The 24364-nt window shown below is 37.0% G+C and overlaps 1 protein-coding gene and 1 long non-coding RNA gene across 2 annotated transcripts in view; one reads left to right on the top strand and one right to left on the bottom strand.

Moving 5' to 3' along the window:
• Window positions 1-3058, bottom strand: part of LOC123826234 — a 133132-nt gene extending 130074 nt beyond the window's left edge. The window contains exon 1 of the long non-coding RNA XR_006787020.1: window positions 2835-3058. This is a non-coding gene — a long non-coding RNA (uncharacterized LOC123826234). The remainder of the gene's footprint in view (window positions 1-2834) is intronic.
• Window positions 2561-24364, top strand: part of THOC1 (THO complex 1) — a 47672-nt gene continuing 25868 nt past the window's right edge. Inside the window, exons 1-9 of the mRNA XM_045850216.1 lie at window positions 2561-2666; window positions 4739-4812; window positions 4906-4966; window positions 6220-6286; window positions 9690-9808; window positions 10249-10297; window positions 10994-11089; window positions 20039-20121; window positions 22352-22425. Of these exons, the coding sequence (XP_045706172.1) occupies window positions 2613-2666; window positions 4739-4812; window positions 4906-4966; window positions 6220-6286; window positions 9690-9808; window positions 10249-10297; window positions 10994-11089; window positions 20039-20121; window positions 22352-22425 (677 nt within the window). The 5' untranslated portion in view covers window positions 2561-2612. The remainder of the gene's footprint in view (window positions 2667-4738; window positions 4813-4905; window positions 4967-6219; window positions 6287-9689; window positions 9809-10248; window positions 10298-10993; window positions 11090-20038; window positions 20122-22351; window positions 22426-24364) is intronic.

Consider the following 24364-nt stretch of genomic DNA (forward strand, 5'->3'; position numbering starts at 1 on the left):
GAATCAAAACCCATGGGTTGTCTCATTTGGTCATTTACCTGTATCAAGAGCCCCATTGCTTTGAGTCTGCATCCTCATGCATAACAGGCCTAACAGTTGTATTACCCACTGCAAAACACCACAGGATGAAATGAGGTATTATATGTTAAGTGCTGTGGGAACTATAAAGCATTTATTAAAGTGATCTAAATGCTAAAATATTTTTACTGTAATGATTCTTGATAGATGTCTTTTGAAAATGCATTACCTACTACTTCCTGGCTTTTTAAAATAAAATCTTAAGGTCTCAAATCACACTGATATCTGTACTATCTTTGCCTTTTTGAAGATGTCTAGATCAGATTTTTTTGTTGTTCTTTTACTTTGGTAAAAGATACATAAAAGTTAGCATTTTAATCATTTTTAACCATTTTAAGTGTACAATTCAGTGGCTTTCAAATACATTCACATTGTTGTGCAACCATCATCACTATCCAACTCCAGAACTCTTTCATCCCAAGCCAAAATCTGTACGCACTAAACAGTAACACCTCATTACCCCCTGAATTGCTTTTTTCCTATTGTTTCTTCAGTCAGCAGCAAAATAGTTCATTTCTCTCCTTCCCTCCAAATACACTGTCAGCTATAAGTCGGTAGGAACCATAAAAGCCATTCTTAAAACCATAATATTCTTTGGCTTCAAACATTAATACAATCTGGTTCCAACCTTGACTTTTCATCCCTTTTTGTTTAGAACTCAATATTAAAGTAAACAGCTATCTTTCACTATGCTTTTTCCCTTCCACACCTCTGCTCATACCGTTCTCTCCACTGAGAATGTCCTTCCTATTCACCCCTTCCCAGGCCTACCTATCCCTATCCCTTCTTGGTCCAGCTCATATTCTATCTCCTCCATGAAGGCTTCTTGATCACCTCGCATGTTCTCTCTCCTATGATGTCTTACAGCAGCTATTATCTAAAACATTTGTGATAGGAATTATATACATACTGTATTGGTTTCTTTTATGTCAACCAAACTAAGAGCTCCTCAAAACAGGAATTAAGCTTTATCATTTTGTTCACATACATCTTATTCCTTCAATACATATTGCCCATTGTGTGCAATGTACCCAACAAATGTTTGCTAAATAATAGATTTCTAAGTGACTGGGCTTTGACAGATGAGTCAGTGAACTCCAACTTTTATGTTTGAATTTTTGCAAAAAATAATTTTTTCTCTCTCCCAGGTCTTAGTTGTGCTCTAGATAGTTAATACTCATTTGTAATATGATAATAACCCTATTACAGCAGATACCTATTAAATTAGTTAATACCACCCTGGCTGGCGTAGCTCAGTGGATTGAGCACCGGCTGCGAACCAAAGTATCACAGGTTTGATTCCCAGTCAGGGCACATGCCTGGGTTGCAGGCCATGGCCCCCAGCAACCGCACATTGAAAAAAATATTTAAAATTAGTTAATGCCAGTTTGTTTGCCAATTTTGAGATTTATACAATCAAACCTGAATGATTCTGATTTTAAAAAAGTCTGCAGTGTTCCAGGTAGCCATCACTGTTCGCAGTTCCCACTTACAGGCAATGGTATACACAGTTATCTTTTTGTTGTCTTCCTGTATTTTCGTTGCATGCTAATGAAGCTTAGGTAAAGCACAGCTAGCTTCCTTCTTTTCGGTACACGTGGAAGAGAAACAACGAGCAGAAAATTCTTACGGTTGGGTCAATATATAAGTTCTTTCCCTACAGCATAATTTCAACTAAGAAAGTTACTGCTACTTGGCTTCTCATTCGCCAAGTCTCTCCAATGAGAGGAGATAAGGGAGCAAAATGATGAGAAAGCAGGGTTTTGCAAGGGGTGCCGCTAACCTGGACGCCGAGCCACCAATTTTCCTGTCAATGCAGAAAACTGCATTCCTCCTCGGTTTTTCTTTCTGTAGAGACCTATATATGCCAGCAAAGTTAATTGACTCCAAAATATTAATAATAATCCTTAAATTGCCATACAAGCCACACTTGCATTCATTATTTTATTAGAGCTTTTCAGGAGTTCTGTGGCATAAGCATTATTTCTATTTCACAGAAGAGTGAACTACTAATGAGCTAACTACAAGGCCCGTGAACTGCAGGGCTGATGTGTAAATCCGGAGCTAACACTACTCCTTCGGGGAGAATGAATGCGGTCCGGCAGCCCACGGCCACCACTCCCCCAGCCTGGAGCTTTCCCAGATGAACCACCTGCCTTGGATTCTCCGACAGCGGTTACCTTCCCAAGCAGCCCCGTGAGCCGTAACTAGCCCGGCTTCCCCAAACCCGGAAAACCACCGCAGTGCGCCTCTCGGCCTATGCCCGGCTCGGCAGCGCAGAGGTTACAGGGCGTGGCCTCCCATAGGTCGTCACTCCAAGTTACCCACGAACCCGGACTTGTCATCGTGTGGCTGACTCGGGCTTCTAACGCCTACCCGAGGTCGGTCACTGGTGAAGCTCCTAGTACCCACCCGCCCCGCCCCTTGGCTCACAGACCACTCTAGCCGCGTACGGAGCCGGTTATCTCGTTGCTTCCGCCTTGACGTCATCCGTCTGCGCCGCGGCGTGGTGGCGGGCACGCGCAGCCGAGAAGATGTCTCCGACGCCGCCGCTCTTCAGTTTACCCGAAGCGCGGTCGCGGTTTACGGTGAGCGGAAGACGGGAGGGTGCACGCTTGACCCGGCGCTACTTTTTGCCCTCCTCTCCTAGAAATTACTGGAATTTTGTCTTGGGATAAAGAGGGCACAGAGGTGTATACGCCTCAGCGTCGGCTTCTGACCCCGTCGAAGGCTGGGCGGTGGGAAAGGCGATTTACCTGCCTCTGCCGCGTGCCCTCTGCTGTCCGCCTCCGCCATCCCGCCGGCGGGAGTCAGGACTCGGCGTTCTGGGCGCCTGCGTGAGGGGCTCACTTGAACGGTCCAGCTTCCCTGCATTGCGCGCTTAGCCGGACAGGTGTTTCCAGAACCGGAGGGAGCTGCTGACGGGGGAGGGCCGGAGTGATTTTAGCCCTGATGACTGGTTCCTGCCCCGCCTCCTGAATGCCGCCTCTTCATCACACCTTAAACCCTGTAAATCTCACTCCTAAGAGGCCGATTAAAAGATGTTAAGTAGGAAAGGCAAACAGATCAACTTGGGAAGGTTGGCCAGATGTCATCTTATTCTTACTCATTGGGGAAGAGTCGTTTTAGCTTTTGAGAAACACCTTGCAGAGCGTCTTCATGTTAGCTTATATAACTCTTAGCAATGTTAAGTGGGCTAAGTTTTATTACCCCTTGTAGATGAGGTAGAAACTGAGACAACCGCTCCAAAATAGTTGTGATTTACTAGTGTGTTTTTTTACTTCAAACCTATTACGTTGTTCATACACCTTCAGCATGAAGAACCCTGATTTACTGTATTTTTCTTTAGCATTTACGCCAATATTTAAAGTAAAGATTCAACTACTCAGATATTTAACTGTGCCAGTATAGTTATAGTAATGTCAGCGTGAAAATTCTGTGAAAGAAAATTGATTCTTTTTGGTAAGAATTTTTCTTGCATGAGGTTTTTGGGGTTTTTTTTTTTTTTTACCATACAGTATGGAGTCTGTTGATATCTTGTTTATATCATCAGAATTATTTTCTTTCTGTGCATTTTGCTGTAATCTAATATCTGGTGATTTAAGTTTCTGCTAAGAGTAATACTTAGAAATATCTAAGATTATATTGTCTTTGGAAAGGACCCTTTAATTGGAGGTCATCTAGTGTAGTGCTTCTCCAGCTTCAGTTTGTGGTGGCATCACCTGGAGATGTTAAATGTAAATTCTGATTCAGTAGATTTGGAGTGAGGCATGAGTTTTTTGCCTTTCTAACAAGTTCCCAGGTGATGCCACTGCTGCTGCAGAGAGTAAGGATCAATGACAGCCCTCTTATTTAACTGATGAGGAAAATGAAGCCCTAAGGGATTTGCCCAAGATGACATAGCCTGTTCTTGGCAGAGTCAGGAATGTACATTTTCAGTATAAATTTAACTCCTGTGAGGTACTAAGGTGACTTTTGAAGTGTATATGAATTTTCACAGGGTGAATGACTTTGCAATATGTTTGTCTTTCAACTATGACTACTTTCAGACAATCAGCAGATATTTATTCAGTGTGTACTATGTTTGAGGGAGTGTGCTGAGCAACTACCTAAAGGAGGTAGGACTTCAGGTGGGTCCTGAAGAATGGATAGAATTTGTATGAACGGGTGGGAAAAATATCATGAATGTGTGAATACACTAGAGTGAGCTTGGTAGAACATTATGGGCGAGGGGGAATGACTAGACCTTAGTGCAGGGTATGTGTTAGGGGGAGTGGGAAATAAGATTGGATAAATTGAGTGGGATAATATCATGAGGGACCTTGTGAGGAGATACAAAACTTCAAAACCGAAATCTGTAAATAAGGATCCATTGGAGACTTTTTTTAAAGCAGTAGATTTTCATTGATGCAATAGTTAAAGATATGGTAGGAGGGAAATACTTGAATAAGAAGGTCAAGCTAGGAAGCTCTTGCCAGGCTTAAAGTGATGAGGCTGTATCAGTAAGTGGTATTTGAATAACAATTACTGATACAGTGACTGGTAGGAAATTTTTCCCAGTTACAAACATTTTTTAGACATACTATTAATGAGTAACATGTGCTTTTAGTAAATAATAAATAGAAATCTTTCCACTTATTTTCTATTTTTATTTTTCTAGAAGTCTACCAGAGAGGCCCTAAACAACAAAAATATCAAGCCATTGTTGAATACCTTCAGCCAGTTACCTGGCAGGTAAGGCATTGATATTCCTGAAATATGCTTGCCCGAATGCTCATACTTACCCTGAACTATTTAAAAAATGCAGTTGTCTTTTGTTTTTAATAGTGAAAATGAAAAAAAATGTACCCTTGACCAAGCTTTCAGAGGTGTTCTAGAAGAAGAAATTGTAAGTATACTTTTATTTATTGGGAAATTAAGAAATTGATATAATTTTAAATTACGTTTATTCTCAAAATGAACATTTAAATATGATTACATTTTCTAACGTGAGCTTGCTACTTTGTGAAAGCTGACTTGATCATAGTATAGAAGTTATGTAATGATTAAGGATTTTGACAGCACAGGTGCAACTTCAAGTGTTTGGTTTAATAAATGAAGAGAGCTCTCTCCAAGTGAATAGTATGAGAAAAGTTGATACAAGGTCTTCCTGAGCAAGAACTAGAGTTTGGTGTGGGCCCTCTCACATTCAAGTCCAGTCCGAGGATGTGCAGCATGGGAACTGGGGTTCCATACTGTCATTTTCTTATGGTATCCTTCTCATTAACATAAAAAAATAGCATCTATTTAACTTCAGCAGACAAATTTAATGTGAGAGTAATTTCTCACACTCTAAGTGTGAGAAATCTGAATTTATTTAACATTAGTGGGGCACTCGAATGAAAGGAAAAGTTTCAACAGTTTATTCTTGGTTAAGTGAAGGTTGGGTCCCAAGGAGGTAGATCTTATGTCTTTGGTGATAATGAAGGATGATGAATTTGTGAGGCAAAAACAAATGAGAATAGCTATATGTAAAGGCCTTAGTATGACTGTATTTGGCTGCCTTCTTTTGGGCAATTCTGCATCAAAATTCATTTTTTTTTCCTTTTCTTCACACCTACTCACTTAACCTGTGGTGAGGCATCAGGCAAGTTACTTTTCTGGGCCTCAGTTTCATTTGTAAGAAGACAAATAACCATCCTCTCAAGGTTGTTGTGTAAAACAACAGTTAATAAATGCTGGCTTTTATGATGGAATGGAACCAAGGCACTACTTCCCTTCTATTAAAACCCTCCCTCAGACATGTTGAAGCAGCAGTACAGTTCATTCCCCGGGCCTTGCCTTTGCCCTGTCCGTTGAGATTTGGCCTTGGTATTTCTGTATTTGACTAGCTTACAGCCTTAATCATGCTAATGTAACTATTTTTCTAAGACCATTAGATTTTAAGTGAATCACCTGCTTATTATTTACTTGATATACTTCTGTAATTAGTAAGTATTATCCAGTTTTTGCATTTTCATGTTAAAAGCAATTTTATCTTCTGTGAGAAATATCTTTATTCCATTTTTGTGATAATCAGTTTAATGTCAGGGTATTTCTATTGTTGTCAAGTTAGTCTGAACTCTGGCTACTAAATTAAATTGTTTTCTTCTCTGTTGGTAGATAAATCATTCATCATGTGAAAACGTTTTAGCTATTATTTCTCTTGCTATTGGGGGAGTAACGGAAGGTAAGTATGGGTTATTATTAATTTTTTTAAGTAATCTTGGACATGATATGCTTTACTTAAAATTTATTCTCCTTGTACCTTTCTTCCTATTTGATTTTGTTCATTTTTCAAGTTCTGCCTACCCTTTGCCAACAAGTTGTCCCAATTAAATTAGCTCACATTTATTTCTCATCTTTAATATACAGCACACAATTTAGCACTTTCTTTGTTCTCCAGTTGTTTCTTTTATTCAGTAAACATTTATTGAGCATCTACTATGTGTCTGGTACTAAGCTAAAACTTGGAGATTTGTTGGTCAGTAAAACATTTTTTGCCTGTGAGGAGCCTAGTGGCTAATGGAGGAAAACAGACATGTAAATGTCTTAGTAGGTGTAATTACTACAGGCGAAGTGGGAATGCAATGTGGTTGAAGCACTCTGAATTTCAGTTTCCAAAGGAATCAGGAAGGTCTTAGAAAGGATGCTAGGACGTGAAGGATGATGAATTTGTGAGGCAGAAACAAATGAGAATAGCTATATGTAAAGGCCAAATTCAGCATAGCTAAAGAACAATGCCTCAGAGGAGGAAAATGGTAAGGAAAGACATGGGAAGGGATAGATTAGTGTCATTTCTAACAGGCTTTGGATACCATGTTAAAGAGGAGCTATAGAAGAAGAGTTGTACTGGGAGAGACTGCTGGCAGGAAAAAACTAGGTAGGGGACATTTGAAATGAGACAGTGGCGGGGGGATAGTTTCGAGAGATTTTAAAAAGGTACAGCAAGTGCCCAGTGCCTAACATATAGTAGGAACTGATTAAATATTTCCAGAAAGAAGCAATGCAGAAATAGCTCATTAGCACTCTTCTTTAATTTGGTTAAAATACCCATTTAATTAAAGGAAATACTTATATGAAAAGCACCTTTTAATCTGTAAAGCATTATTCACATATTGTTTTGGTATTTATTCCTACAAAAATTGGAATATACAAGATAAAAATAGTCTTCCAATATAAGCTATTTTGTGAACTTGGCTTGATTAATAATTTCTGACTTTACATTTTAAACTTTTATATAAAATGCATATTCATTCAGCATATTTAAATGACTTCTACAGTGGAGTGTTCCTCACTTAGTTCCTGTCAGTTTGCAGCATCTGCTTAACATATCACTGATTACATTGATATGTTACTCTTGTAGACTAGTAATGTTTTTCACACTTGAAGTTATATACAGTCTATAATTAGAACTTTTACTTTATTTGAGAAAGATGAGGATGTAACATTTTAGTTAAACTGTAAATAAATACATAAATGCTTTTTTATTTTATTTTGATGAGAAACTCCTCCTTGAAAGAGATTATAGTATCATTTATATATGTGACATGTTTTCAAATTGTCCATAACTATTTTGTTAAATTCAATACAGCAGATATTTATTGAGCTTCTGTTCAGTGTCAGACACTTGACTGGTTAAAACATGCAAAAATGTTTACCCTTAGAAAGCTCACAGTACACATGGCAAAGATAAACAGGATATAATAAGTGCTATAGTTTATGTACAGTGTGCTTAATAGATGAGGTAGACTGTTCAAAGGTGAAAGGGATTTTTTTAGATATGCTGTGTACTTTATGCTTCCAAAGATTAAGTAGGAATTTACCCCATGATAAAGAGGAGGAGGGCTATTTAATCAGGGAAGTGTGAACATAGCAAGGTGTTTGAGAGCTGAGAAGCATGAACATAACAATGTATTTGGGAACTGAAAAGAGGGTATCTGTGGCCAAGGTTAATATGAAGCAAGGAGGTCTATGCAGAGGTTGGGACATAGGTTGTAAAAGTTCTGGGAGATCATGCTATATAACCAAGCTCATCAGAATAACCTGTGATCTCTATTTTTAAATAGTTTCATTGAATCAGAATCTTTGGCAGAGAAATCTAGGTAATTCTAAGTTCTATAATTATCAAATGTGACTTAACTAATGCCAAACTATACCGCAAGTAAGGACAAGGAGTATGCCTTTCAAATCTCTTGGATGTACAGGGCATCGAAATACCATCATGGAATCTAAGTGTTAAGGGATTTTAGAGGTCATCTGTTCCAGTCTCATCTCTGACTTATCCTACCTGCCCTCTGTAAGGCCCCTGGCAGGTAATCATTCAGCCTCTACATTCATTGATGGAGCTTACTATTTAATTTCTGTGAGATAGTTCTGATTATCAGATTTCCCTTGTATTGAGTTGAAATCTGCTGCCTTATGCCTCCCACTGGTTCTAGGCAGTATCCCACACATCACATTCCAGATGTGATCTCACCAGTGCAGAGCAGAGCTGAAAATACTACTTCCTTTTTCTGGGAAAGCAATAATATTAATGCAATGTTTTGGGCATACAGTGCCCGCTAGATATAGATAGATATATATAGAGAGAGCTTTTTCTGTTTTTTTACATGCCAAGCTTAAGTGGCTACTTTTTCTTAAACACTTAACAAGTGTTAGTAATTATTACTTTAAAATAGAAGGAAGAATGAGCAAGAAGATAAATGTGTTTTTAGCTAGTCTAAATGCCCTTTTCTTAAAATCTTTAATTTATTGTTTTACTTTAATGTTGAATTTAGAAATAAACAACTTTTTACTTTACTATTCTATCTCCTTAAATTCATAATAGTTGAAATCAGTATCAAACGTTCTTGTTATCTTTTTGAAGTAATCTTTTCAAGTCTCAAATACAGTTTAGCAACATTATAGAAACATTATAGAACAGTTGCAAAAAAGAAAAAGGGAAAATACTAGTTGTAATTCCTCTACTTTGAGAACTACCATTCATTTTGATTTATGGTTTTAGTTTCCGTAGTCCTTCTAAAATTTTATTGTCATAACCATAATAGACATAGAGTTTTGAGTCCTGCCTTTCTCACTTAACATGATATAATAAGCATCTTCCAAGTTATAGTCATCATAACCATCGTTTTTAATCAGCTGCATTATATTCTCTTGAATAGCTTAGTGGTGAAGAAAACAGACTGTGGAGCCAGACTTCCTGGGTTCGTATCCCAGCCCTACCACTTACTGGCTCTATGATCTTGGGCAAGTTATTTAACTTCTCTGTGTCTCAGTTCTTCCATTCTATAAACTAGAGATACTATTATCAACCTCATAGGGTTAAATGTGTTCGTGTAAAGCACTTAGTGTGCCTGACATATAGTAAATGCTCTAGAAGTGTTATCAAGAATAATTATCATTATTGAGTGCACATACTAAAACTTAAGTATGTCCCATTTGGGGACTCTTAGGTTCCTCCCATTTCATGTCTATTAAAGCCTTGTAATTGACAAAGTATACCTTTAAAATGTTCTTAAGAATGATTTTGCATGGGCTGTTTTACTTGACAGTATTTTAAACTTTTAAATTGGCTTCTGCTCCACTTGAAGGTATTTGTACCGCTTCTACACCTTTTGTATTGTTGGGAGATGTTTTGGATTGTCTTCCTTTGGATCAGTGTGACACAATATTCACTTTTGTGGAAAAAAATGTTGCTACTTGGAAATCAGTAAGTGCCTTAGATTCTTTTTCCGCTGACATTATTTTTCTGTTGATCCAGAATTATGAGGGTGGATTTTTTTTTTTTTTGCTTGTATTTCTAATATTGCTGATTGCCAAAAAGTTTGTGTGAAAGAATTACTTATTCTGGTCTCTTAGGGGAAGAAAGATTCATGTATGGAGAAAAAGTTGAAGTACAAAATTGCACTTAGTAATTAACTAGAAAATGGTACACTTTTACATGTTGAAACAGTTTCTTAGTGCCTTGTTCTATCTTATATATCTGAAAATATTTTTATTTCATTGAAAATGTTATTTGCCTGGTAAAAGTGAAAGTGATATAGTAAATTCTCAATGCATATTAGTATTCTTTGATATTTTATTTCCTGTGACTTACTGAAGGGCATGCAACAACTTCTAAACTATTGTAAAAATTTGTCTTAATTTCAGAATACATTCTATTCTGCTGGGAAAAATTATTTACTCCGTATGTGCAATGGTAAGTAATTCAATGATAAATGGTTGTTTTCTTTTTTTTAATGTAAATGTAGCCAGAAAAACATGTTCACTTAAACACAAGTAAAAATAGTTTTTAAATAGATTAGTGCATTCATTTTTAAATAAGTCTGACTTATTAAAACTGGTCATTGATTATATTTTTTAGAGATGTTATATATTTATTTACTTTTTAGAGAGAGGGGAAAGGAGAGGGGGAGGGAGAGGGAGACATCAGTGTGCAAGAGAAACATCTGTTGGTTACGTCTCATATACCCCCAGCTGGGGACCTGGCCTGCAACCCAGGCATGCACCCTGACTGGGAATGGGACTGCCAACCTTTCAGTCCACAGGTCGGCATTCGATCCACTGAGTCACTCCAGCCAGGGCAAAACTGAACATTGACTTTAAACTGTTTCTGTTCTGTGTGGCAACTAAATGAAAACCAAAAAAAAAAAAATTTGTAAAGCTTCTCTTGCCCATGCTTATCTTGTTTTATTGAATTATTTCTGGTTTTCTAGTTTTTTTTTGTTGTCGTTGTTGATTTTTTGTTTGTTTGTTTTTTTGTCACAGTAGTTTCTACCCCCATCTTGAGACTACTGCAGGAAAATTCTCATTAACAAATTGATGAAATAACTTGGGTATGATGTAAAAGAAGAATGATCTCTTCTGTGTAACCTTTATTTCCATGTATTATTAGATCTCTTAAGAAGATTGTCAAAATCCCAGAATACAGTCTTCTGTGGACGAATTCAACTCTTCTTGGCCAGGCTTTTTCCTTTATCTGAAAAATCAGGTAAGCTTTTTTACACCAGATGCTTTGCAGGAAAACCTTTTCCATCTTTTAATGGATTAGAATCTGTCATGATAACAAGAAAATGGTTCTAAAAAGTTAAAAAATAGCATAGAAAATTGTCTTTATTTTCTTTTCTTTGTGAACTGTCATATTGGTCCTAATAATATAGGCAGCCCTTAAATAAAGTCATTGATTGTTTAAGTTCAAAGCTTAATAATGATGTGCTGTGTTGAATCACACTGAAATATGTAGATATGAACCATCGTTTTTATATCATTTTATATAACGTATGACTATTTTTCTGTGTCAGTTTTTTCCCTAATCCTGCTGTTAGTCAAATGTACCTCCCTTCATTTCTTTAACCATTTTTTTTACTGTGAAATATAATACTCATACAGAAAAGTGCTTAAAATTATGGAGAATAGTTATGAAGCAAATCATATGTAACCACTGTCCAGGTCCAGAAATGGAACATTGCCAGTTCTTTAGAACCCTTCACAATCTGTTTAAATATGACAGATGTTAATATCTCTTTGCTTCAGTCTTCCCTTCTTTAATATTAGGCTAATGTACCACCTACTTCATATGTTGTAAGGATTAAGTAAATTAGAATATATGAAGAGCTTATAATAACCTGCATCTGGTAAGACCTGTAGTATATGTTAGCAATGGTTATTTTGTACTTTCTTTTTGTTATGCTAGATGTTGGGTTGTTTTTTCCCCACCCCCTGCTTGCTTAATGTGTTCACGATTAATTTAGATTTACCAGTGTATTAATACCACTTACATTTCTGACCTTCTATCTGTAGTCATTTTCTCCTTTACACTTTTCTTTAGTGCAGATCTGTATTTTGTCTGCACATCTTTATATCTTCATTCTTGAATAGTTTCGAGTAAGGACAAGATCCTAGTTTGGCACTAAATACAGGATTTTATTTCATGGAAGATAATTCTTATGCTCCTATCTTGCATTTTCTATAAATAAGTCAAATGTCAGTCTAACTCACTTTAAAGATAATCTAGATTTTGTTTCTCTATTTGCTCTTAGGATTTTCTCCCCCCCCCCCCCCAGTTTTACTACCGTGTATATAAGCATGGATTGCTTTTTATTTATTATGCTTAAAATTTGTGGGTACCTTGAATCTGTGGATTGGTATCCTTAATTACATTTATAAGAATTTTAGCTATGATTTCTTGAAATGTTGCATAGGACTCTTTCTCTTTTTTTCTTTCTGGAACGCAAGTAAACATCTTTATACTTTCTCATTATATCCTGTGTCTCTTACACGTTCTATATTTTTCATCTTTTTGTATATCACATTCTAAATAATTTCTTCAAAACTGTTTTCCAGTTCACCACTTCTCTTTTCAGCTATGAATAATCTGCCAAATGAGTTCTTAATTTCAGTTATTGTAGTTTTTATTTCTAGAAGGTTTTTAAAATCTGCTTTGTCAGCCCTGGCTAGTGTAGCTCAGTGGACTGAGCGAGGGCTTGCGAACCAAAGTGTTGCAGGTTCGATTCCCAGCCAGGGTACATTCCTGGGTTGCAGGCCATAACCCCCAGCAACCGCACATTGGTGTTTCTCTCTGTCTCTCTCTCTCTCTCTCTCTCCCCCTCCCTTCCCTCTCTAAAAATAAATAAATAAAATCTTAAAAAAAAAATCTGCTTTGTCACTTTTTAGTTTCTTCTTCCCTGCTAATATTTACAAATTTATTTTTTAGTTTTTAAATAACATTATTATTTTTATTTTCCGTGTCTAATGATTCCAAGTACTTTAAGTCTTTAGTGTCTATTTTTACTGTTTCTCACTCATACTCATGAAGTCATCTGTGTGTCTAGTTAGTGTTTGATGTTATATTTGAGAAGATATTTGATGGAGTACTTTTGAGGCTTTTAGGATAGATACCCTTCACCAAATACAGATTTCATTACTTCTATAATCAAGTCACCTTCAGAAGGTGGCTACTGCTAGTCCAAGATTGCCTTAACCCAGCCCAGCTCAAGGTCTACAATTCTCTAGGTCATTGAGAAGACTTGGTGGTGGACTGCAGTTTGTTTTATCCATACTGATGATGTAGCCTACAAGTTCCTATCCTTGAAGATGGTTGAGGTGGGATTTATTAGGTTCCCCACTTGCCTTGGGCCCAGAGATTTATTTCTATATCCTGGCTTAAGGAAGCCGATAGCTCCATTTTGCAACTGAATCTTCCTGTTTGGTGGATGTCCTCAAGACAAGTGGATTTGAAGGTTGAATGATGCATTGCTTATCTTTCTTTCCTTCTGGATCTTTGCCAAATATTCCTTACTATCTTGTCAGGTCTTCACTGTTTTTAAGAAAATCATGTTTCTGTTTTATTGCCCAAAACAGTGCTATGAACGTGGTTTATTATATGTAAGTATTTATAGAATTAATGTAATTTATCTAAGTTTTTAGTTGTCCTCAGTGGGAGGATTAATATAAATTAATTAATTAGCCTTCCATTACTGGAAACTTACCTTTTTTTATCAGTTTTTGAGCTACTTTCTTGAGATGTGAATTCACATTACCATATAAGTCACCATTTAAAGTATACCATTCATTGTTTTTTAGTATATTCACAAGGTTGTTCTACTGATTCTAATTTTAGAACATTTTCCTTCTAAAAGGAACCTGTACTCATTCACTGTCAGTCCCAGTTACTTCCACCCATATCCTCTCCCCAGGTCTTAAACAACCATTAATCTAACTTTTTGTCTCCATAGATTTTCCTATTTTGGACATTTAAAAAGTGAAATAATATAATTTGTGGTCTTTTGTGAGTGGTTTTTTTTAACTTAGTATAATATATTCAGGGTTCATTTGCCTTTAGCATGTATCACTAATGCATTCCTTTCTATGGCTGAATAATATTCACTCTGTGGATATACCACATTTCATTTATCCATTCATCAGTTGGTATATGTTTGGGTTGTTTCCACTTTTTGTCTGTTACGAATAAAGCTGCTGTAAACATTTGTGTACAGGTTTTTGTGTGGACATATGTTTTCATTTCTCTTGGGACTATACTTCCAGGGAATTGTTGGGTCATACGGTAACTCTGTTTTAATATCTCCTTTATATATTTTTCTAATAGAATTACTGGGTCATATGGTAACTCTTAAAAGTCTTGAGGAACAACCAAGGTGTTTTCCAAATAGGCTGTGTCATTTTATAATCCTGTCATCAGTGCACAAGGGTTTCAGTTTCTCCACATCCTCACTAACATCATTGTCTGGCTTTTTTATTATATTCTTCCTAAAGGGTATAAAGTGCTATCTCACTGTGGTTTTGATTTGCATTTTCCTAATGACTAAAGTTTAAGTGTGAGTTTCATGTGCTTATTGGTTATTTGTATGTTGTCTTTAAAGAAATGTCTATTCAAATTCTTTCCCCATTTTAAAAATAGGTTGTCTTTTTATTAATTAGTTGTACAAGTTTTTGTTTTTGTTTTTAATGTTCAGGATACAAGACCTGTATGAAATATACAATTTGCAAAGATTTTCTTTCATTCTATGAATGCCTTTTCATTTTCTCTGTAGTATCATTTGCTTTACAAAAGTTTTATATTTTGATGGAGCTTGCTATCTCTTACTGTTTTGTTTTGTTTTTTGCTTCTGCTCTTGGTGTCATATCTAAGAAACTGTTGCCTAACCTAATGTCATGAAGATTTACTCATGTTTTAAGTTTTAGCTCGTACATTTAGGTCTGTGATTCATTTTTAGTTAATTTTTTAATATATATTTTTGAAATTAATTAATTAATTTTTTTAAATTTTATTTTTAGAGAGGGAAAGGAGCGGGTGGGGGGAGAGAGAGAGAGAGAAGAGAGAAACATCAATGTGCGGTTGCTGGGGGCCGTGGCCTGCAACTCAGGCATGTGCCCTGACTGGGAATCGAACCTGCTACGCTTTGGTTCGCAGCCCGCGCTCAATCCACTGAGCTACGCCAGCCAGGGCTTTAATATATTTTATTGATTATGCTATTACAGTGTCCCATTTCCCCCTTTCACTCCCCTCCACCCTGTATACCCTCTCTCACCCATATCCCCCCTTTAGTCATGTCCATGTGTCATAAGTTCTTTAGCTTCTACATTTCCCATACTTTTCTTACCCTTCCCTTGTCTATTTTCAACCTGCAATCTATGCTACTTATTCTCTGTACCTTTTCCCCTTCTCTCCTCCTCCCACTCCTCTGTTGCTAACCCTCCATGTGATCTCCATTTCTGTGGTTCTGTTCTTGTTCTAGTTGTTTGCTTAGTTTCTTTTGGTTTTGCTTTAGGTGTGGTTGTTAATAATTGTGAGTTTGCTGTCCTTTTACTATACATGCTTTTTCTGTATCTTCTTTTCTTATATAAGTCCCTTTAAGATTTCATAAAATAAGGGCTTGGTGATGGTGAACTCCTTTAACTTGACCTTATCTGAGAAGCACTTGATCTGCCCTTCCATTCTAAATGAAAGCTTTGCCGGATAGAGCAATCTGGGATATAGGTCCTTGTGTTTCATGACTTGGAATGTTTCTTTCCAGCCCCTTCTTTCCTGCAAGGTTTCTTTTGAGAAATCAGGTGACAGTCTGATGGGAACTCCTTTGTAGGTTACTGTCCCCTTATCTCTTGCTGCTTCTAGGATTCTCTCCTTCATTTTTACCTTGGCTAATGTAATTATGATGTGCCTTGGTGTGTTCCTTCTTAGGTCCAACTTCTTTGGGGCTCTCTGAGCTTCCTGGATTTCCTGGAAGACTATTTCCTTTGCCAGAATGGGGAAGTTCTCCTTTATTATTTGTTCAAATACGTGTTCAGTCTGTTGCTTTTCCTCTTCCCTTTCTGGTACCCCTATAATTCGGATGTTGGAACGTTTAAAGATGTCCCGGAGGTTCCTAAGCTTCTCATTTTTTTGAATTCTTATTTCTCCATTCTTTCCTGTTTGGTTGTTTTTTTCTTCTTTCTGGTCCACTCTGTTGTTTTGAGTCCCAGTTTCCTTCCCATCACTATTGGTTCCCTTCTCCTTTTATAGTAACCTGCATTTTTTTTTTTTTTCATTTAATTTGTGACCAAAATCAACCAATTCTGTGAGCATCCTGATCATCAGTGCTTTGAACTGTGCATCTGATAGGTTGGCTCTCTCTTCGTCGCTTAAAAGTATTTGCTCTGGGGCTTTGATCTGTTCTTCCGTTTGGCCCATTTTTTTATTTTTTATTTTTGGTCTTGTCACACCTGTTATGTATGAGGGGTGGAGCCTTAAGCATTCACCAGGGTAGGTCAGCCCAATCACTGGGTTGTGACGCTCTCTGTGAGGGTGGGGTCAGAGAGGGAACAGTGGTGCTTGCTCCACTCTCTGTCTGATTTCAGTCCCTTCCACCACTTCCCCCAAGCAAACCGGACCTTTCTGGTGCTGATTCCCAGGTGGGTGGGCTTGTGTACGTTCTAGGACCCTGTTGGGTCTCTCCAAAGAACTCTGCTGTGAGGCTGGGAGTCTTTCCCTGTGCCTCAACCCCCATAGGTGTTTTCAATCGGTGTTTTGAGGCTTTATTTCCTGGAGCTGGGGCCTTGGGCTGCGATGTCTGTCTCGCTCCCCAACTTTGCCTGGTTTGTCTGCACGCGAATGTGGGACTGCTGGGTCAGCCAGTGGCCCTGTGCACTTCACTGGGTCTGCCCACTGCCACCACATGCCCGGGATCCTGTCAGCCACTGCCTTGTGCACCAGGGTCTGCAAGCCTTTGCTGCAATCCCTCTCCGCCCAGGACCCAACTCTGCCCCTCGTACCGGACTGGATGAATGTGTCTAGCTCCTTGGTTGTCGGACTTCCGTATAGTTCAGTTTTCTGTCAATTCTGGTTAATATTTTTGTTTCTAAATTTTTGTTGTCCTTTGGTTGTGCAAGGGGACACAGTGTGTCTACCTATGCCTGCATCGTGGCCAGAAGTTTCAGGATATTTTCTTACAGTACCTTTTCTTTTTTCTTTTTGACATTTGCAGATACTTGAGATTCACGTAGGGTATATTCCAAGACCTTAAGAAGGCCATTTTAGCATGTAATTTACCCATTAAATGTAGTAAAGTATGACTGAAATTTTTGACTTAAAGAGAATTATGCCATGTGCTATATTAAGTAATAAGTAAAGGATAGACAAAGGTATTTTAAGTAGTCTTAGCCAAATGGTCAGCCAGGCTGATTCACAAGCTTGCTTGATCTAGCATACTAGCTTTTTTTTAACTTTCTGTTTTTCAATAATGTTAAACTTGAAGAGTTGCAAAGATAATACACAGAGTACCTGAATCACCTTCATCGAATGTTAACCTCTTATATAACCATGGCACTGTTACCAAAACTTGAGAAATCAACATTGGCACTGGACTGTCAACTACAGAGTTTATTTGGATTTTACCGATTTATCATTACTTTCTTTTTTTCTCCTTAAGGATCTAATCCAGGATCCCACATTGTATTTATTTGTCATGTTGCTTTAATCTCCCCACTGTGACAGTTGTGTAGTCTTTGCTTATATTTTTCATGATCTTGACACTTTGAAGACCGCTGCTTAGATATTTTATAGAATGCCCTTCAATTTAGGTTTCCCAATATTTTTCCATAATTAGATTAACGTTATGGATTTTGGGGAGGAAAACCACAGAGGTGGTGTGCCCTTCTTAGTGCAGCATTTCAACATGATGTTTATGTGTCTTATTACTAGTGATGTTATCCTTGATTCCATATTTCTGTGCTGTAAAGTCACTTTTTTCATCTGTAACTAATATTTAGAGGGGAGATACTTTAAAGCTATGCAAATAACCTTTTTTTTTGTATACCTTTGATTCAGTTGTACATACTCATCGGTGGCTCTTGCCTACATTGATTGTTATTAGGTTGTCCTGGTGATGATTTTCTGTTTCATTTATTCCTTCTACATTTAATAATTGGGTTTCTTCTGTAAGAAAGAATTGTGTCTTCTCGCTTATTTACTTATTAATTCAGTTATCTATTTCATTATGAACTCATGGGTATTTATTTTATTATCTGGATTATAACCCCATAGTATGATTATTTACTTTGTTACTCAAGTTGTTCTGGTTGTACTCACTGGTAATTCTTTCAAGTTTCCCTGGTATAAAAAGATGGTCTGGACTCATCTTGTATTTTCCCTGCCCCAGCTCTGGAATCACCCACTTCTCCAAAAAGCCTGATTTCTTGCATTTAAGAATGATACGTAGAAGCCAAAATATGCTAATATGCTCATTGCTGCTATAATGTCACTGCCTCTAAGCCCTCTCAGTGGACAGAGCTAGGAAAGATGTGTATGTATGCAAACCCACATACACATATACATCTGTATTTATTTCTGTATCTTATCTGAAAGAGGTCCATGCACCCAATTCCCAGGTGGGGGTGGGGGAGCAGTGGTGCCCCATACCAACAAGCATTTGAATTCAACTCAGTTCTGACACTGTGTATGTACACAGAGATAGCATCAGGTTCCACAGGTAAAGGACTCAGTCCCACAAGACCACCCTCCACTTCAGTGGCAGTTGCAAGACCAGGTTTTTACCTGTGCCTCTTACCAACTGGCTATGAATTAGAGATTCTTCACACCCCGTTCCTTGGGTTCAATTAATTTGCTATAATGGCTCACAGAATTCAGGAAAACCCATTTACTTACTAGATTACTAGTTTATTACAGAGGATGTTAAAGAATATAAACCAACAACCAGATGAAGAAATAACAGGGCGAGGTCTGGAACAAAGGTGCTCTGTCCTCTTTGAGCTTGGTGCTCAGCATAGTACCACATGGAAGCACTCTGTCTCCCCAACTTGGAAGCTCCAAAAGAGGGCAGTGAGCTGTCCTTTTAGGGTTTTTATGGAGGCTTCATTACATTGTTGTGATTGACTAAGTCATTGGCCATTGGTGATTGGTTCCGTGTCAAGCCCTTCTCCCCTCCCCAGAAATCAGGGTGTAGGACTCGAAGTTCCAATCCTCTAACCATCTGGTTAGCTCTACTGGCAGACAACCCCCACCCTTGGGTAGGACCCAAAAGTTACCCCTTTAACATAACAAGAGACACCGCTGTTGCCCTCATGGCTTAGGAAATCCCAAAGAGTTTAGGAGCTATAAGGCTAAGAACTGTGGATGAAGACTGAGTATATGGGAGACATACATTTTGGTCATCTGAATGACCAAATATATATATTTCTTATAAATCACAGTGTCACACCATTTCTCTATATATTTTTAAATAATCCACAGTAAATGCCATGAGATCATACTAATATTCTAAGTGTATTTAAGCACCAGTAGACCTGCTTATTTATAATTTCTTTTTCTGACAAACTTGGCTGTCAATAACGACAGTATATTTCCCATAAATATTGTTACACCCTCTCACTTCTTGATTATACAATTTTTATTGGTGATTCAGCAAAAGTATAAATTTCTACATATTGCATTATATAAAGTTGTTTTAAAATGTTCATGAATAATTAAGATAAACTATATTGTACGTAGAATTCTGTGTACTCTAAAGGTCGCTTTAAGAAATGAATTTTATTTCCTTTTTTTTAAGATTTTATTTATTTACTTTTAGAGAAAGGTGAAAAGAGGGAGAATAAGAGGGAGAAAAACATCAGTGTATGAGAGAAACATCAATTGGCTTGCCTCTTGCATGTGCCTCAGTTGGAGACTGGCTGGCAGTCCAAGCATGTGCCCTAACCAGGATTCTAACCAGCGACCTTCTGCTTTGTGGGAGAATGCCCAGCCAACTGAGCCACATGGATCAAGGAAAGAAATGAGTTTTAGAAAGATTTGAAAATCCAAGTGTGGTATTATTTCTAACTTGATCTTTTGTTTAATTATGGATTTACTATTTTATATGACAATACTATACTCTTAAACAAGTTTAGGTGTTTCATGGATTTGCTTTGAAATCTTTTTTTTTTTTAATAGGTCTTAACTTGCAGAGTCAGTTTAATCTGGAAAATGTCACTGTTTTCAATACCAATGAGCAGGAAAGCACATTGGGTCAGAAGGTGAGGTTGATATGAAATCTAACAGAACACATTTATATGTTTGTTATTGAGGTAACTTGTATGACTAAGTCATCAATTTTTAAACTTTTATTTCCAGTTTGTAGAAATAATATGTATTCTCTTAAAAACGCAAACAAAAGTAGAAATATTTAAAATAGAAAATACAGCTACCCTATAATCCAAGGCCCCAAAGATAATCACTCTTAACATTCTCTATCAAGACTTTTTGTGTATGTGTAGTTCTATTCCAAAAATGAGGTCATGCAGTACATACTGTTCTGAAATTTACTTTCTTCTTTTAGCAGTAAAAATGGATGCATTTTTGCATCAGTATGTTTAGATGTAGCTCAGTGTCCATGCCTCATGATAAATCTTTTGATATATTACAATCCCTGTCAGTGGACATTTAAATAATGTCTAATAGTGAAAAATTGTTAACAGCATCATAGTGAATAATATTGTGTCTATCATTGCTATATTATGCAGGTGTCTCTGTAGGATAAATTTTGATAAGTGAAATTGCTATGTCAAAATATATGCATATATCAGATTTTGATGGCGGTTGCCCAGTTACTTCTCAAAAAGGTTGTACCCATTTATAGTACCACCAGTGGCACATAGAGAATGCCTGCCCATTTTCATACAGCCTCATAGCAACCCTGGGAATTATCAACTTTTTAAAATCTTCACTTAATTGATACTTAACTTGAAAAGTAAGTCATCTTTGCTTTGACTTGCTTTCCTTGGTTATTAATTGAAGTCAAGGAACTTACTGTGTTTATTAGAATATATTTTTCTTCTATGCTGATTTGAAGCAGTGAGGAAGAGAATTACCTATTAATGCCATTTGCTCAATTTTCTGTGAAATGTTTTTTTCTTGTGATGTGTAGAAATTACCATTATTTTATATAGAGTATTAATTTAGTGCCTACCATATATTGATACATTTTTTTCTCAGTTTATACTTTTTCTTGTAACTTTATGGTGCCTTTGCTGAATAGAATTTTTACATTTGGATATAATATTAACATTTGTTGATCTTTTATTGTTTCTCACCTTATGTCCTGCTTAAGGCTTCTGTTCCACAAGATTGTATCAGCCCCTTTGTTTTCTTCTGGTGCATTTATGGTTTTGTTTCTTCCTTTATCTCTTTTTTTAAGATTTTATTTATTTTAGAGAGGGAAAGGGAGGGAGGAAGAGAGGGAGAAACATAAATGTATGGTTGCCTCTCACATGCTGCCTATTAGGGACCTGGCCAGCAACCCTTTGGTTCACAGGATGGGACTCAATCCATTGAGCCACACCAGCCAGGGCTCCTTTAACTCTAACCCAGCAGAAATATTGTAGTTTGGAATAAAGTGAGCTGTAAATTTTTTTTCCCCAAATAGCCAGTTATTTGCCTACTGATTCTTTAAACATTATACTATGTCCAGAAGACTGTCCAGGGTTGTGAAATTCCTGAATATTCAACACCTACTCTTCATTTAAGACCAAGCTATAAAGTTTTAAAATTATTAGCTAGATAAAACTAATGTCTCACTATAGATTAATCAGACTACTTAAGTAATTTATTCCTTGAAGTGTGAAATCATTATCAATTTGGAAGTAATGTTGACTTTCCTTAAAGTTTTTCAAAATCTTGTCCTTCATCTTTATGTATCTTTTAGGTACTTCTTAGACTATTCCATGTAAATTATTTTGAAGTTTTCAATATAGAGCTGGACACCCAGCATCCCAGCATATCCTAACATGTTCCCAGCTAATAAGTGTTCTATGTGGGGATCAGGGAGAATTTCCATAGTGAAATTGAAGTTGGAGATTAAATACTACTTAAATTCATTTATTTACTGCAGTTCTTAGAGTCCTTAAAACACTAATGACTTTCTCAATTCTCTAAAAGGTCATTGTATATATTTCCACATATCTTGCTATAGACCATAGTAGGTTCCCAGAGAGAACCTACTGACTATGCTTGAAGAAATACTGGTTTAAAACTTTTCACATTGTCTTCATGATTGTCCTGTATTATTGTCATACTGGTCTTGAGTTCTCAGCTCCCTGTCATATAGAATTCCCATTGACTTAAAGATTAACTATAGGTCTATATAGTTTCTGTGACTAGACTTCTCTACTAATAATTGTCTAGCAGTGTTTGAGAGACATTATTCCAGCATTTACCTTCTGCCTGACAAATGCTTCATGACAGACTGCACTTTTTTTTTTAATTTAGCACACTGAAGATAGAGAAGAAGGAATGGATGTAGAAGAAGGTGAAATGGGAGATGATGAAGCTCCAACAACTTGGTGAGTTTTTAGAAGCTCAGATTTCTTGATTTACAAAGGTAATCAAGTTCTAGATCAGGATGTCAAACTCATTTTCATCCGGGGTCACCACAGCCTCACAGTTGCCTTCAAAGGGCTGAATGCAGTTTTAGGGCTGTATAAATGTAACTACTCCTTAACTAGAGGCAAGGAGCTCGGCGCTGCTGCCAGGTAGAAACAAGGTGCCAGGCAGGATAAAACAGGGTGGAGGGCCAGATTTAGCCCACAGACCTTGTGTTTGCCACTTGTGTTCTAGAGTGAGAATGTAGACAAAGAGGAAGGAAATCATGCTTATAGATTTCTTTTATTTATAACTGTCATGTATATTACTTACAATTATAAATTCTAAGTTACTAATGAGTTGTATCAGTTGGTTTTTAAATTGCCCACAAGCAATTCATTGTTTACACAGCCTACTTAATACATGTTCATAACATTTAAAAGACCAAACACAAACAACCTAAGTATTCCTCCCCTTTTCCCTTCCATTTAGATTTGTAGACTCAATGCCCGTGGGTATTGAGCTGACTATTTAATGAAGTAGGAGGAATAAGAAACTTCCTTTCTCTCTTCTACCCTCCTATCCCATCCTGGGACTTCTTCTTATCTCATTCTCTATAACTGTTCTTTCCTGTGTTCTTTTCTTCCATATAATTTTTCTTTTTTCTTTATTTTATTTTATTTATTTTTAGAGAGAGGGGGAGGGAGGAATAAAGAGAGGGAGAGAAACATCGATATGACAGAGAAACATTGATCACCCCTAACTGGGTACCTGGACTACAAACCAGGCATGTGTCCTGATCAGGAATCAAACCTTTGACCCGTGGGTTTACAGGCTAGCACTCAATCCATTGAGCCATACCAGCCAGGGCCAAATAATTTCTTTTTAATGTTCATTAGAAGCAGTAAGAGTGAAGACATGAAGGAACACTTTCACTAGCATTCTTCCAGGTGTCTGAGGTGACAAAAGTTATGATCATCAGTTGCAATTGAGAGAATTTCCAGAAGATTGAGAAGGGGTTTCTATATCTGCACAGGGAGATGTATTCCTTTCATTTCAAATTTCAAATTCAAATACATATCCCCAAAGAAATATTGAAAGTAATATAGCTCCAAGCATAGCCCCAATATTTCCTAGTCATATAATCTTTAACAAATTACTTGGTTAAGTAAGTTTCAGAGTCTTTAAAATGTAGTGATGCCACCTACCTACTTTAGTTATTGAGAGGATTAAATGAGATGCTATTTAGAAGTGGTCTGCTAAGGTGTTTGGTAGTTATTCTTATTATGACTGTAGTTGTTGATGTTAAAAGGAGGGATATATGTAAAGTGCTTAGAACAGCATCTATTCAGTGCCCAGCAACTGTTATCTATAGCTTTTTTGTTTTGGGTTTTTTTTAGAGACTCATTTATTCATGTGCATTATAGATAGAGTAGGCTTTCGGGGTCTGGTCTGTTGGCCACTAGGCAAAGCTACTAGGCTCCAAGATAACAGGTCACCTGAGTCAAAGAGCCCCAAAAACAAACTCTGATCATTGCAGTTTTTTCTAGTTAGATTCTGCCTAAGCCTGTGTAGACGAATCAGCTCCATTGGTAATGTTTATAAACTAGTCCCAGCTGCAGGAAAATCATTTGAACAGGACTCAGTACTCAGTTGCCTCTCAATCTGTTACAATCACTGTTTTTTTAATGGAGGAAGAAATTGTATGAGTAATTACTTTGTGACCAACTATATCACCAGACTTTCTTAGGCACCAGAGTGTATAAAGAACACATTAGTCATGAATCTACAGATTTGGCTGAAGTACATTAATAAAATTTCTTGTATTAAAAAATTTTATTGTATAAAATCATCAGCTTAACATTTAAAAAATACAGTAGTCCCCCACTTATCCATGGGGAATATGTTCTAAGATCCCCA

This window comes from Phyllostomus hastatus, unplaced genomic scaffold (genome assembly GCF_019186645.2).
Source record: "Phyllostomus hastatus isolate PE091 unplaced genomic scaffold, TTU_PhHast_1.1 phas_contig_80, whole genome shotgun sequence".
In the NCBI taxonomy this organism is placed as follows: Eukaryota; Metazoa; Chordata; class Mammalia; order Chiroptera; family Phyllostomidae; genus Phyllostomus; species Phyllostomus hastatus.